The sequence below is a fragment of the Tursiops truncatus genome, chromosome 8 (assembly GCF_011762595.2).
Source record: "Tursiops truncatus isolate mTurTru1 chromosome 8, mTurTru1.mat.Y, whole genome shotgun sequence".
Taxonomy (NCBI): Eukaryota; Metazoa; Chordata; class Mammalia; order Artiodactyla; family Delphinidae; genus Tursiops; species Tursiops truncatus.
The window spans coordinates 69,637,203-69,652,523 of record NC_047041.1 but is presented as its reverse complement, the minus strand read 5'-3'; the positions used below and the strand labels follow the sequence as shown (position 1 = coordinate 69,652,523).

The following is a 15,321-nucleotide window of genomic DNA, read 5'->3' as shown; positions in this document are numbered from 1 at the left end:
TTGAAAGTGCCATCTGCTTTCGTTCATTCTTGTTTTCAGCTCGTGCCATCTTAAAGTAACTTGCGCTGAGTGAGTCAGTTTCTTGGAGTTAGCCCTTCATGGACTGTCTCTCTGAGATACAGTGCTGTCTTGGAGGCAAGACTTGCCTAGAATTGAAATCCCCACGTCTTAGGTGAGCTTTGGCGCCTGAGCTGGAAGTTTTTGGTTTTTCAGTGCAGCTGGCTTCTGGAGTGGTCTTACCCTGGGAGGAGTCTGTGTTGACCAGGGGTCCTCAGACATTAATGACCTATTGTTGTGTCTGTGAGCCTTTCCATTCACAGGATTTCTCATTCATTATCTCTCTTTCTCTTTAGCCATAACCAGCAGACCACAGCCTTCAGGCATCCTGTGAGTGGGCAGTTTTCTCCAGAAAATAGCGAATTTATTCTTCAAGAAGAGTAAGTACATTTGTATATTCTCCTTTTCCAGGCACAGCTTGGGAGCTTAAAGGCATTTGCTTAAAACAAAGCTTGTTGGACTGTTTTCTCTCTCAGACGTAGGGGCTTGACGTGGATTGTTTGATTCAAGCTGAAACTCGAGAATTTTGTTTGTCAGTCTCTAGACTTCTTTCAGCGGGTAGATGTGGAAGCGGGGAGATGATATGGGGATGTGCTGTGATGGTTATTGTCAGAGCCTCTTCATAACTCCCTTTCCCCGAATGATCCCTTTCCCCTCAAGCGTCACCTAACACACTAGCTGTGCTCTGAGAGGACCCACTCACCTGTTGTGAGAGTACCTTAAATCAGCCTCAGGTCCAGCTGAACCAACCTCCTGTGGAGGCCTCATATAGGAGCCCAAAGCCAGGGCTTAGAAGAGAGGAGGGCTGGTGGCCCCCATTGTCCCTGAACATTTTGAGTCCTTTCTGCTTGCTTTCCCTAACACGGGCACCGTCTTGCCCCTCAGTCCCATTTCACCAGGGCCTCTGGGGTGCTCAGAGGTAGTTTATACCACCCAGGGCTTGTCTGCTTAAAAATGCATGTACAGCCCACGCATACATTTTGGGGAGGTGTCCTCCCAAAAATGAAGGCAGAGAAATGTGTGCAAGTGTCTGTGTTCCCTTCTGATCATTTGAGACAGCTCTGTTTGAAGAAAACAATTCTGTCTGAGAAACTAATAGAGATGTTGGCTTTAAGCATTTTTCTTTTTTTTCTTTAAAAAAAAAATACACACACATACATATAATATATGTATAATGTGTGTGTGTGTATGTATATATATATATATATATATATATATATATATATATAATTTTTTTTTGGCCGCAATACACGGCTTGTGGGATCTTAGTTCCATGACCAGGGATTGAACCCAATCCCTCGGCAGTGAAAATGCGGAGTCCTAGCCACTGGACCGCCAGGGAATTCCCAAGCGTTTTTTTTTCCCCCTTCAAATCATTTTTCTTCTGTTCAATCACCTAGATATGTTCAAATATAATCTTAAATTATCACTATTTATATTTTTACAGCATTCCCCTTTCTCAGTACTTAAACTTTTAAACTAACACGGAAAATTTCAAACATATACAAAAGTAGAGAGATACAGTAATAAATCCGATATATTCATTACCCATCTTCAACAGTTTCCAAAACATGGCTGATTTTATTTTATCTGTACCCTCCCCCTCACCCCTGGATTATTTTGAAGCAAATTCCGAACATATTATTTCATCTCAATAGTGTTTTCAACTTAGAATCATTATCCAACAGAACTTTTAAAACTAGAAATCTGTAATTATGATCATACTGACATTCCTTGCATGTTTACTCTGTGCTGGGGATTTTTATATGCATATCTCATTTAATACAATAATCCTGAGAAGTAGACCATCATCACCATCTTAGAGACGAAGATACTAAGACCCAAAGAAGTCACGTCACTTACCCAAAGTTGCCTGGCTAGAAGTAGAAAAGCCAGGATGCCATCCCAGCCTGATCTCTTTTTGGTCAGGTCTAACCCTTGCCCTAGTCAGAAGCTGTTTGCTCAGTTATTTTGGTGCTCGTGGCCCACAGGACATGACAGCCAGACTGTGGGGCTTGTGGGGGGTTGGGGGGTGTTTGACTTTGAAAGCATTAATACTATTAGAGAAAGAGGGGATGCAAGGTAAAGATTGTCTTGTCTCCTACATTGAAAAAGACCTGCTGTGTAAAGACAAAGCCAGAATGTGGATTCTCCGAATTCCAGGTTGGAATGAGTTTGTTTATAGAATCCTGAAGGTTAGAAGCTCTTGGGAGGTTGTTGAGTTCAGCCCCCCTCCTTAAGCATCCAGGAGACACGGGCGCCTGTCATTATTAAAGGTCTGGATGTAGAATCCATCAGAACATTTAGCTTGAGAAGTTACCAACTTTAATAAGAGCTTCTGGGGAAATGCACACTTTCCATCACTAAACACCTCTGTCACACACATCCTTTTTCTCATTGTTAAGAGAAGACTTTATCCCTTGACCACTTACTTCTGAGAAGGTAGCCTCTTTATCCTACCAAAATAGCTCTGCAGCTAATCTCAATTCCATCCAGTTTCCAAGGAAAAGATATTCCTTCTTTTCAAGGGTCACTTTTTCCCTCTAGATCCCGTTTCCTGAATGTCATAAGGGGTGCTTGCTCATTTCAGATGTTGGGTACAACTATATGGCCAGACATTCCTTGAAGCAGACAGAATGTGCTTTAGGCGTTGAGAGGAAGGGATGATTCCTATGAACTGATGTGGTAATTGCTGCACTTATTCATTGAATACTTAGTCAGTGCCTACATGTGTCAGGGGCTATGCCAGACTCTGCAGTTATAGCAGCAAACAAGACAAATGTGGTCCTGTCTGTGAAGAGCTTACGGTTGAGCAGGGAAGATAATTAAACAAGATATCACAAATGTGATAAATGTTCAGGATAGAGGGAACACAGGGTTCAATGGGAGTTGATAAAAGAGAGTTCTAACCTGGCTCAGGGATTGTGGAAGGCCTCTCCATGCTGGGAAAGGATGTTGTTTAAATTGAGACCTGTCCAGTCAAGGTGAACAACTTGTGCAAAGACGGAGAGGGGAGAGCATGGGGAATCTATACTAGTTGAGTTAGAATGAAAAACAAAGAGCACAAAGTGGATTCTGGAGATACTTGGGAGGTAAAATTGACAGGACTTGGTGATTGATTGGCTGTGATGGGGACGAAAGAGAGGGAAGACTTTCTTGAAGTGTCTGGCCCTAAACTGGAGGAAGGGGTAAGATTTAGATAAGAGAAGATAAGTGTGCACGAGTGTGAGGGTCATTCACAGCTGAAGGAAGTGTTACCAGCCTTGGCAAGAAGACTGACATGCCACTTCCCAGAACTTCTGCCGCTAGTGTCCTTGTCCCCATGGTGAGCCACAGCTGCCTCCCGCCTCTGCAGGAGACCCTCCAACACTAGCAGAAATAAGGCATTACCCTATACATCCACCAGAGGGCAGACAGCGGAAGCAAGAAGAACTACAATCCTGCAGCCTGTGGAATGAGAACCACATTCACAGAAAGATAGATAAAATGAAAAGGCAGAGGACTATGTACCAGATGAAGGAGCAAGATAAAACCCCAGAAAAACAACTCAATAAAGTGGAGATAGGCAGCCTTCCAGAAGACTGACATGTAATGGAGGTTTGTGAAGGAGAGATAAGGTTGGAGAGGGAGGTTGCAGCCCATTATCCAAATTGCTTCCTCTCTCCAAATAGACTTGGCTTTTCCTCCAGGTAAATCCTGGGGGAGCTCCGGAGGGTGAGTGAGGCATGATTTGCCTTCCCAATAACCATTTTTAAAAACTGTGCTAAGGAGTATGATTTCCACTTTGTTCCCTTTAGAGGAGCTTAATTTTGTTGTGTAGTGTGTTATGTGGTGAGAAAAAAAAGGCTGAGATGACCTTTTTCGTCTTTATATCAGCTCTCAGATTAATGTGTTGGGTAGAAAAAGGAAAACTGGCTCTTTTCTTTTCCTTCTCCAAAAGTCTGTTACGGTCACATTGACTCCTCTCGCCAGAGCCTCTGCCTCGGTTTCACCACTTCTAGAGCGGTGGTTCTCAAAGTGTGGTCTCTGAACCAGCATCCCCTGGGAACTTGTTAGGGATGCAGTTCTCAAGCCCCACCCCAGACCTACTGAATCAGAGATTCTGGAGGTAGGACCCCCATAAACTGTGTTTTAACAAGCCTTCAGGTGATTCTGATTCTGGTAAGAGTTTGAGAACCACTGATTTAAACAACCTGCTGTTCCCATCCCTCCTGAATTACTCCCAGATTCTTCTATTTATCCTTAAGTCTCCTCCAGATAACCCATCATTCTTTGGGCTACAGTGGCAATCTCAGATGGATTTTAGTCAGATAATCTTGGGATTCCTTATCCTGTGAGAAGAAAAAAAACATTCTCCATGGTGACTTCCTTTAGAGCATTACTGATGTGAACAGATAACCCATCTCCCGCACTGCTGGCAGGTGGGGCTCACCTGAGCTGTTTGGTGTACCAGGTGCATGCCCACCAAAAGATTGTTTCCCATCTTACTGATTAGAAGCATGGAGAAGAGAAATAATGTGAAAGCTGTGATCTGGTGGATCTAGAGGACATAAACTCTGAATGTTCTAGTTTCTGTTTCAGTAATACAGGTTCAGTCAGGATAGTCTAGGGTCTGCTCTGGTAATAACAACGACAAATAAAATCTCAGTGACTTAGAACAATTAAGGTTCTCACTTTTGCCCCATGTGTCCATCATAGGTCCCCTGAGGGGTTCAGCTCTGTCACCTTTACTGAAGGACCTGCATCTCTGTGCTTCCATGATTGCCAAAGGCCAGAAAAGGGAAACTTGGTGAATTGTACACCGGCTCTTTCACTCACATCTCATTGGCTAAAACGAGTCACATGACCACTCCTAACTCCAAGGGGGCAGGGAAGTGCTTTTCTACCAGGCATCTGGAGAGGAAATCAGAAATATTTGTTGGTCAGCACTAATGACTACACTTAATAACCCACAGTGCAGATTTATTAAGGGAAGCAGGACCTTTTGAGACTGTCGCTGACGAGCATCTTTTGTTGCATGACTAGCATTTGTTTTTTCATTTCACCTTTTCTGTTACGCTACTGAGTTCTTTGTTAGAACCCCCAAGGCGGGTGGGTATCAGTCAACAGGTCCTGCAGCCTTGACCCCCAGGGGAGACCCCTGTATACCCAAGCCAACGGGCATGTGGAAATCCCTCTTGGAAGAGCTGATATAAGCCCAGGCTGCATTAATAAAAATATAATGTGTAGAGAAAGGGGGAGAATAGTTCTGGTATACCATGGTGTTTGTGGACTACTTCATTAATTCATTCTGAGTTTATGGAGCCCCAGGGACATGCCAAGCCCCAGACGCTCTGATCTGGGTACTAAGTTTCAAGAGGGATGTTGAGCAATTGAGATAGCCCTGAGGAGGGGAATCCCCTTATGAAAAGGGGTCTGGAAACCCTGTCCTATGGCCGATCATGTTTAGTCTTTAGGAGAGAAGATGAAGGAGGATGTGCTGTAAGTCTTCAAGAAGGGCTGGCAGGTGGAAGTGGGGTATGTTTATCGTGTGGCTGCCAAAGGCAGGCATCAGATCAATGAGTAAAAGTAAAAGGCAGGCAAATTTCAGCTCAGTCTCTAATTTTCTAGGAAGGAGATTTTCTATCATCCCTTGTTTCAAGATCTAGAATTTCATCTTTAACATTAAATGAAGTAATCTACTTCTTAGAATAAGAGTTGGCTTTTTCCACTAATAATAATATTGATATTATTATTATTTGTATAGCTAATACTTAGAGTCCTTATGATTTATTGTCAGGTACTTTTCTAAGTGCTTTCCATATATTAATTTCCACAACAGTCCTTTGAGGAAGATAATGTTATTATCATGGCTACTGAGGCACAGAGAGGTTAAGAGTCTTGCCAGAAGTCACACGGCTAATAAGTGGCAGAGTTAGGATTTGAAACCAAGTAGTCTGGCTGCAGATGCTGTGCCTCTTAACTACTACACACCGACTGCCTCTCATTTCAGTGGTCTTCAGGAGACATTCCCCTTCCTTGGCTGTACTTAGGCGTTAATGTGTTGACTAAGTAGGCTACTGCTACTTAGAAATTTTAATTGTAATTGTATTTGCAGTAATGAAATTTGATCTAATAACTTCATGCTTGCTTGAAAGGAGCCAGCTTCCCCGGTAGTCTCTTCTCCAGAAAACATCCTCGAGCCTTTTTACAGAGCTTCAGTTACAGTGATTGGATCTTTTGGTCTCTTCTGAAGGCCTTTTTCCTGATTCTCAGTGATTTTCTTGAATTGGGAGCTTGTGGCTTAAAGGACCACACCCAGGGGCCCTCATAAAGGCGGAAGCCTTGGCACAGAGAACTCACAGGCTGTGGTTTTGGTGGTTGGTGCCGTGTGCAGGAGCATTTACTCCTCGGTGCTGGGATGCCCAGGAAGCCACTGACAGATGCCTCTGCAGCTCTTGGGGAAGAGGAGAGAAGCATTCCGGAGCCGTGAGGCTGGCAGCAGGCTGTGTACACTGATCCCCAGGCTCTGTTAACCATTTGATGACGAGGTGGGGCCTGGTTGAGAGTATGCGCTCTGGAAGTTCAGAAGCCTGCTCTGCTCAGAAGCCAGCTGTAAGGCCCCCAAGATCACCTTGGAGTTTCCTAACCAGGGGAGAGGACCCTTGCCTGGCCTGTCTTTCTTTTCTGGGCAACCTAGGAAGTTTAGCTTGTTCCTTCCATTGAGGTCTGAGCAGCCCTTCGTTTTCTTATTGGACTGCTTAGAAAAAAACCACAGCTGGAATTGCTTAGAATTTCATGAGTGGTGTTTGGAGGATAAGACTTTAAAAGATACTATCTTGCTGAAGGTTAGACTTACCTTCCTGACCTTTGACCTCTTTGGGGGTTCACTCTGCAGGTTGCAGGGCAAGACTCTCCAAGGCATATGCTGATTATGCCTGGGGGTGGGGTATCTCCTGCTGCTAGAGATGGCTGTCTCCCATTCCTCCTGCAGTTTCAAGTTGGTGAAAGCTCGCAGTGAGCGATTAAGAGCCCAGGTTGGCAGAGGGGGTGCGCTACAACTCTGAGCTCGGAGGAGTCTGTCCTGTGAGTCCCGGGCTGTGAGGCTGATGTGTTCCTGTCTGTGGCTGATACAGCCAGCACCTTGTCTTTCCAGACTGGCAGTCTTGGGCTAGCTTTGCCTGTTGCATTTTGTTGCCATGGCAGCAGAAAAATGAGGAAAAATGGGAACACCTGGCAAGCAGATGCAGAAACTTGACTGTTCAGTTTTCCTTCCTGGTCTAAGAGACGGTGTTGGTGACAATCACAGGTAAGGGAAGAGGTGATGATGGTGTCCTTAGTTCCTTCAGACACCTGGGTGTTGGCTTGGCTTTTGATGTTGATGTTTCGAAGGGCATTGGCACGGGGGATGCAGTCGTTGCCACACAGCAACCACGTCTCCGGCTGTCTGTGCTGAGGAAGATGCTGCAGTGGTGGCTTTGCTGTGTGTGGAAGGGAGGCTGCTGCTCGCACAGTGATTTTGTCTTCCTGTGACTGCCCTCCTTGACCTCCTCTCAATCTTGGAAGTACCCAGATCTCCATTAGAAAAGGCTATTTCCTACTGTGTAAAGTGGCTGCCTGGTTATCCAGGAGGAGCAGATTTGCTTAGAAAAGGGCTTGCCAAAGGCTGGGGTTAGAATTGTAGCATCTCTGAAACAGCAGAACAAAGGTGAAGAGGACAGTAGAGGTCAAAGTCTGGTTCTCCCTCGGCATAGACAGAGACATGGAGCCTGGACAGCAGAAGAGACTAGACCAGGCTCATACGGCAGAGCGGGACTCAGGCCAAGTTCAGGACAGTGCTTGGGTTTGAAGGTGGGAGAGAGGAACCTTCGAAGCTCGCTGGGTTGTTGCTGTGCCTGGTGAGGGCTGCCTTTTGGGCTGCCGTTTGGGCTGGTTTCCAGCCCCCGAGGTGGTGTGGAGTAGGGGGAGGAATGGGAGCTTGTGTTCAAGAGAGGAGCTGGGGGTGAAGGGGAAGGAATGCAGGAAGCCTTAGCTGAGTAATGAGGCCACAGTCACTGAATGAAAACCCCTGTCAGACAGCCTTCCCCGGGGTGTTGGGAGTGTGTACAGGGAGTGCTGGTGGTCCGTCTGTGTGTCTCTTTCTCTGGGAAGACGGGGTGTGGAGATGTCTGCCTGTTTGGGACAAGAACTTTGTTTTATTCCTGCTTTTCATTGTGTATTGCTCTCCCCAAACCCCTTAGGGTAGTGGGTGTGAGCGGCTTAAAAAATGCTGGTTGTGCTGGTTGTTTGTGAGTGTGCCTGTTCTCGTGCACCCGGTAATCTCAGCTGAGTTCTCCATGTAGAATCCTTGAGGATAGAGCATGAATTGGGGTGCCTATTTTTCTTTCTTTCTTTTTTTTCAAAAAGGGCTTCAAATGCTTGGCTTTTTTTTTTAATTAATTAATTAATTTATTTATTTATTTTTGGCTTTGTTGCGTCTTCGTTTCTGTGCGAGGGCTTTCTCTAGTTGTGGCAAGTGGGGGCCACTCTTCATTGCGGTGCGCGGGCCTCTCTCTATCGCGGCCTCTCTTGTTGCGGAGCACAGGCTCCAGACGCGCAGGCTCAGTAGTTGTGGCTCACGGGCCTAGCTGCTCCGCGGCATGTGGGATCTTCCCGGACCAGGGCTCGAACCCGTGTCCCCTGCATTGACAGGCGGATTCTCAACCACTGCGCCACCAGGGAAGCCCGGGGTGCCTATTTTTCTAGGAATTAATGGGACACAGATGTCATCTAATGATGTCTTCTTCGTAAGAGATTCCTGATTTCTCATAGCTTCCTAACCTCCCATCATAGCCTTGAAGACTCTTGACATTATCCTTCTCCTGGAGAAAGAAAGGGAGGCCAGCCCCACAGCCACAGGGTTATTACACGTTAAAGAAGCCCCAGCGAAGGTGTTTATAGGGCTGTTTATAGGAAATGATTGCTGTTCAGAGGTTAATGGTCTGGTACCTTCAGCTTTCTGGAGAGAAGTGCCTTAGAAATAAAAATAAAGTAAACCTGAGATTTAAATTCTGGAGTCTCCACTGGTAACAGGGACAAACAGTGCTTTTCGTTGAGTGCAGTGCTTCGTGGTTTTCGAAGCGTCATTTCAGTCTACATAACCACCTTGTGAGACGAGAGTTCTTTTCACCTCATTTTGCAAAAGTGGAAATTGAGGCCCAGAATAGTGACGTGACTCTTGGAGAGTCTGTAAGCTGCAGAGCTTTGTTGAGATCCCGTTATTCTGGGCTCGTGGTCTTTCCACCACCCCAGGATCTTCTTGGTTTGGGGGTTGCTCTTGGGGTTGAGAAGAGCAAAAGCCTGTTTCCGCCAGACCTTGGGACTTGCCGTGGGATGGTATCTCTGTGGCGAAGCCTAGGTTTTGGAGTCCAGCTTCTCTCTCGGGCAAGTCATTAATCTCTCTGAGCCTCAGTTTCCTCTTTGACAAAATGGAGAAGGTAAAACTGGCTTTGCAAGGGTAAGTGAGATAATGCAGGCAAAGTGCCTGACACAGCAGGTGCAGGACAAATACAGCCTGGTCCCTGGGCTTGCTGGACCTTGTGTACCCGTCCCTAAGGGTTGGTGATACTTGGCCTGGCGACCTACCTGTTGCAACAGCAATAGGGTCTTGCTGTGCCGCCGCTTCAGTCTGCTCCAGTTCCTGATGTTGACTGAGAGGCAGCTGAGGAGCCCATTAACCAAACTCACCTAAATTCAGACCCAGCAGAAAGGAGTGGCTTCTGAATTTATAACTTCTCTCTCTTACTACGTCTGACAGTGTTATATGCATTTGCATATATGCATTGCTCCTGGAAATGTAGGAAGCAGAAGCAGCTCCTTTTGTAGATAGGTAAATTGAGGGACAGAGAAAATGACTTCCTGCCCAGGTTCACCTGACACATCCTTGAGGAAGTTCAGAGTAGAATGAAGGTCACTTTCCTCCTGGGCTTCTCCAGACTGATTTTTGTGTGGTTCCAACTTCTTTTGTTCTTTTCAGAGGGGAGGCAATTGAATTAAAACTCTAGCTCACTGTTTTGAACTTCAGCCCACACCCCTCCGGCAAATAATCAGCATTCATGTAGCCCAAGTCAAGGAAAGAGAAGTCTTTGTTCAAATCATCCCACTGTACTTTGGGATTCAGGATAGCACAGAAACCTGGCACACAGGCTTTTAAGGTAATAGATTTTATTGAATGACACTAAGAGTCTGCCTTCCCCTCGTGTGTGCAGCTTTTTGTCGCCTCTGCCTGTCGGCATCTGTGTGACTCATGTGCCTGAGGGCATGCTGCCGGGAACCGAACCACCTTCACAGCTGCTCAGCTCAGGGCCACAGACTCCTCTTCTCTTCTCTGGGGGAGGGCGCTGTTCTTGAGTAAGACCTGTCAGGAGTCTGGGGAGTTGAGGACAAATCAGTGTCTGCCCTGTCAGACTTTTAAGTGGGGAACACACCTGTAAGACGTAACTGGCTGGAGCAAATGTGCCAGAATGTCCACGTGCAAGTGACTGTTGCTCCTTTCAGAGTTGTCTCTTCAGGAGGCTACACACATGCTCCACTGATGTTCCCACTGCTCCAAATAATGTGGTCAACGACCTCTAGCAGTTTCCATCAGAGCCACCTTTTCAGCCAAGTGAGAAAATTGTTTTTGAGACATTTTTCATATCCTCGTTTTTGAATACCAAATGGTGTCCCAAGGGTGACCACCATCGTTTTTTGTTTTTTGTTTTAAACCAGTTGAAATTCCAGATAACTTCTAGTGATTTCCAGAAGTGACAGTCACCCTTGGAGGGACCTAAGAGACCATGGCCCATGCTGAAGAGATTCAGAGGAACATCCTCTGAATGCAGATCTTGTTACTTGGCCAGGTGGGTAGCTGTGTGCGCCTTGTTCTTTCAAAGAGTCAGGTCAGGGACTGCTAGGTAATGGTTGAGTCTATTGCTTGAGTGGGGAGTCCTGGTGAAGACACGCTCCCTGTTTGTAGAGATGACATGGTCCCCTCTCTGGGGCAGATTTAGTTTGGACTTCAGTCCTGTCTGCTAATAAGGCAGCTTTCTCTGGATGTTGCTGAGCAGAGGTCTCTATAGTCACGGAGAATGAAGTTGTCTTCATGTGTTTCTCCCTGTCCTCACCCCGCCACCCCTGTCCCATCCCTCACTAATGTTCAGTGTTGGGGCCACAAACAGTCCTTTTCCAGCTGAAATCTGTTCATACCTGGCTCTCCAGGTGGTAGTCGTACCTTCTTTCCTCACCTACCCAAGGCTGCAAGGAAGTCATCTTTCTTCCTGCACCTGTGGCTGGAGGAGCTCCCCGGGCAGCCAGCATCCCAGAAGCTAGTGTAGGGAGGGGACATGGGGTTAGAATACAGGAAGATGACTACAGTTAGAGCTCAAGATTGTAAGGTGCAGAAATGGCAAAAGTGGTGGGCATCTGTCCCGGATTTCCTGAGCAATCACAAATCCAGATAGTCTCTTCTTTGTCTCACAGAGTAGTGATGGCATATCTAGTTGATGGAATGTGATGCAGTCATTTAAAATGACATGGATGAGTTTAAAAGAAAGTAGAGGGACTTCCCTGGTGGTCCAGTGGGTAAGACTGTATGCTCCCAATGCAGGGGGCCCGGGTTCAATCACTGGTCAGCGTACTAGGTCCCCCATGCCGCACCTAAGGGCCCCCGTGCTGCAACTAAAGATCCCACATGCCGCAACTAAGACCTGGTGCAGCCAAATAAATAAATAAATATTTTTTTAAAAAAAGAAGAAGAAGGGCCTCCCTGGTGGCGCGGTGGTTGAGGGTCCGCCTGCTGATGCAGGGGACACGGATTCGTGCCCGGGTCCAGGAAGATCCCACATGCCGCAGAGCGGCTAGGCCCGTGAGCCATGGCCGCTGAGACTGTGCGTCCGGAGCCTGTGCTCCACAACGGGAGAGACCACGACAGTGAGAGGCCCACGTACCGCAAAAAAAAAAAAAAAAAGAAAAGAAGAAAGGAGAAGATGTTTATATTACAATAAGTTTAAAAATCAACATGCCAAATCGTAAACACAGTATGATCACAATTATATAAAAACAAAAAAGCACACATCCCCCCCAAAAAAACACAGGCATATAAAAAAGAATGAAAGTAAATATACCAAGTATTAAAAATGACTTTTCTGTGGGTAACAGGACTATGGTGATTTTTTTCTTTCGTTTTAGCTTTTTTCTTATATTTCTCAAGTATTCTGTAATAACCGTCATATCAGTGTCTTAAATGGGAGCCAATTAAACTTGATAAAATCCCGAACAAACCTTTCTTACTGTTGGACTTTGTGTCCTGAATTTTGGCTTAGAGATACAGCTGCCGTGACTGAGATAACCTGAGAACTCTCCTTCCTTGTCTCAACCTCTGTAAATCTGAAGTCAGGCAAGCCCAGGTTCCAGGAAGATGTTTTGGGCATAGTTCTGTCTGGAGGCAGGGGCTGGACAAGGCAGCCTCTCAGAGCCCCTTCCCACCCCCGGTTGGCGATTATCTGTGCTGCACACAGCTTCTGCCAACACTGAGCGGACTCTAAGTGTGGTGACATTCTCTGAGTGGGGAGCAGTAACAAAAGTCTGGCTGGGATGGAGGCCGGGGGCGGGGAATCTGGAGTGAGTGCCTGAGCTGACAAGGAGCCAGTGATCTTTCTCCCTGGTGGGACTTGCACCTCCAGCTGCCAAGCATCCGGCAGGGCCCAGCCGCTTGGAAAGCTGGTGCCCGCTGCAGTGGTCCTGCTGCTGGCACAGCTCAGAGAGCACGGGGGTCACAGCTACTTCTGCGAAGGACTTCCCTAATGGTACAGGGTGTCAGGTCTCTGTCTTGGGGTGTGGGAAGGATCACTTATCCTTTGAGCAGCAGTGATTTTGAAGGAAGCAGCGTGTCTGCAGGGTGGAAACTAGGATTTTCCCTCGTAGCACCCGTGTAAAAGTAAGCCTGGCGAACAGACATCCAGAGCGTGTCTTCCTCAGCTGTGTCTTGCCTGGATCCTCCATCTCCATCTACTCAGGGCCCTGGCCCAGGCCTCCAAATCGGATTTTCTCCACTCCTCAAGCCAAAAGCCTCAGTTTACTGCAGCTACCTGGGTCCTGTTGCCCATCAGAGCAGCAGACAACCCAGCCATAGAATGCTGGGACTTACACTTTGAGGAAGGCTTAGGGATCCTAGAGTTAGCAGGGTCTGGGAAACAAGCGTTGAGCTGTTTAAGGATAGGGATTGGATTGTGTGGAGTCATTCTGCTGCCGCTGCTTCTTTGAAAGACTGGCAAATGCTGGGGCTCCGTGGAGGCAGGTAAGAAGGGTTCTCTGTGATGGCTCTTAAGTGCTATACCATGATGTTCCCAGGGCGCTGGCCCTCCCAGGGCAGGTGGACCTTCTTGGTGGGACGCGTGATGTTGCTGGATGCCGATGGGGACACATCAAGGGGAATGTCACTGGGGATGCAGGTGTGCTTCATTTCTTCGTGCTCTCCAGGCATGGCACAAGGGGTTAATATCTTCAATGGCTCTATTTTGGGGCTAATGGAGTGTTCCTAGAATAAGACTCTTTGTTGAGTAATCTATTTTGGGAGGCAAGCCCCACTGGCATTTATGTAAGCGATTCTATGTATCGGGGGTGTGGATGTGTGCGCAAGTGGTTTCTTGTTACTAATTAGAAACAGCTTCTTTTGGGAGCCAGGGGAAATGGAGGTGTGTGTGTGTGTGTGTGTAAGGAGTGTGGATTGCTTTTGCTGTAAAGAGTGGGGTAAACCGTGTGGGCCCATCTGATGGGGCAGTTGCCACAAACACCCGAGTAAGAAAGGTGGGGACCTTGGGACAGCAGGCAGCAGTGACCCGGCCCCTTCGTGGGGTGTCAGGCTGTGGAGATTGTCCATCTGTCATGCTCTTGATTCCCTGAAGCATGTGGGTAGGCTGGGTGTCGTGGCCCTCTAACGGCAGTCTGGAGTTAGGTGGTGTCTAGAAGATCTGTCTTGGGCTGTTTAAGGTCCATCAACCAGTTCTAACCTGAAATAAATCTCAGATTCCACTTCCCATTGCGACCTGGCCACTTAATCACTGGATTCCCTTCTGTCTCCCCACAGGCCAAATCCGCATATGTCGAAGCGAGAGAGAAACCAAAGACCGTCCAGCATGGTCAGTGAAACGTCCACGGCTGGGACCACTTCTACCGTGGAGGCCAAGCCTGGCCCCAAGGTGAGCTCCTGGCCACTTCCCCTCTTCTGCATTTTGCCAGGCCCCTTTGTAGCCAGAAACCTGTTTGATCTTCACCATAGTTTTGTGAGGGAGACGTGTAATAAGTATTCTCCCCAGATGACAGATAGGAAATTGTGGCCAGTTGGGGTTATGTCACATGTCCAAGAAAACAGGTGATTGCTGACAGAACCAGGACTGACATCTACGGCCTTGGCCGCATTCTTCATTTTCCTGTCGTGTCTTTGGAGGGCCACACCTCTGTTCACATGTGTGTCAAAGACTGCATGGTGAGATTCACAACAGAAGGGCCCAGAGGTTTCTGTGCCCACGATATGGAAGCACTGACTGAGGAACAGGGAAGAGAACCAGCATTGCAGAGAAGGGGAGGGTGCTGAGGAGTGAACCAGATGGGAGGGGTAAATATCTGGAAATTGGCAAATTCTGTGACCAGACTGTAGCATTGCTCCAGAAAGCCATAGGACATATTAGGGCCAGAAGCTGCTGGTGAAAGTTGATTGAAAAATCCCTTTACATTTTTTTTCCTCTGTGACCCAAACAGGAAGCTTGCTAGCTCTTGCACCCACCTTTTAACTAGGATGCTGCGGCCATGTGCACGCCCATTCTCTGTCTTCTTGCTGTTCTTTTGATCAGAGGGCACTGCTGCATAGATGACGGCGCAGGGAGCCTACAGCCCTCCTATCGTGCAGATGCTTCTTGGGCCTCCCCAAATCCCCCTTGCTGCTAGAGTTCAAGTCTGCTCTTTCCTAGATCATAAAGTCCAGTAAAGTCCACAGCTTTGGGAAGAGGGACCAAGCCATTCGGAGGAACCCCAATGTTCCGGTGGTGGTGAGGGGCTGGTTGCACAAGCAGGTGAGGAGACTGAGGAGGGAGGGGTGGCAGGGAGGTAGTTCTTGCTGAATTCCTTCCTTACCCTGACCCCCGGGAACTGGGAACAGGCTCATAATAAGCTTTCTGTTCCTGAGTTTGTCTGAGGCCAGTAGATCCTGCCCACTGTGCTAAGCGACTTGCTGTTCGTTTTTGTGAGTCGGCAGTCTGCTCGGTGGCTGCA

General features: G+C 47.3%; 1 protein-coding gene across 1 annotated transcript in view; it reads left to right on the top strand.

Annotated features, from left to right (window-relative positions):
- PLEKHA7 (pleckstrin homology domain containing A7) overlaps positions 1-15,321 on the top strand; it is a 224,989-nt gene that overhangs the window by 122,991 nt on the left and 86,677 nt on the right. The window contains exons 4-6 of the mRNA XM_033862587.2: positions 354-437; positions 14,141-14,252; positions 15,021-15,122. Of these exons, the coding sequence (XP_033718478.1) occupies positions 354-437; positions 14,141-14,252; positions 15,021-15,122 (298 nt within the window). The remainder of the gene's footprint in view (positions 1-353; positions 438-14,140; positions 14,253-15,020; positions 15,123-15,321) is intronic.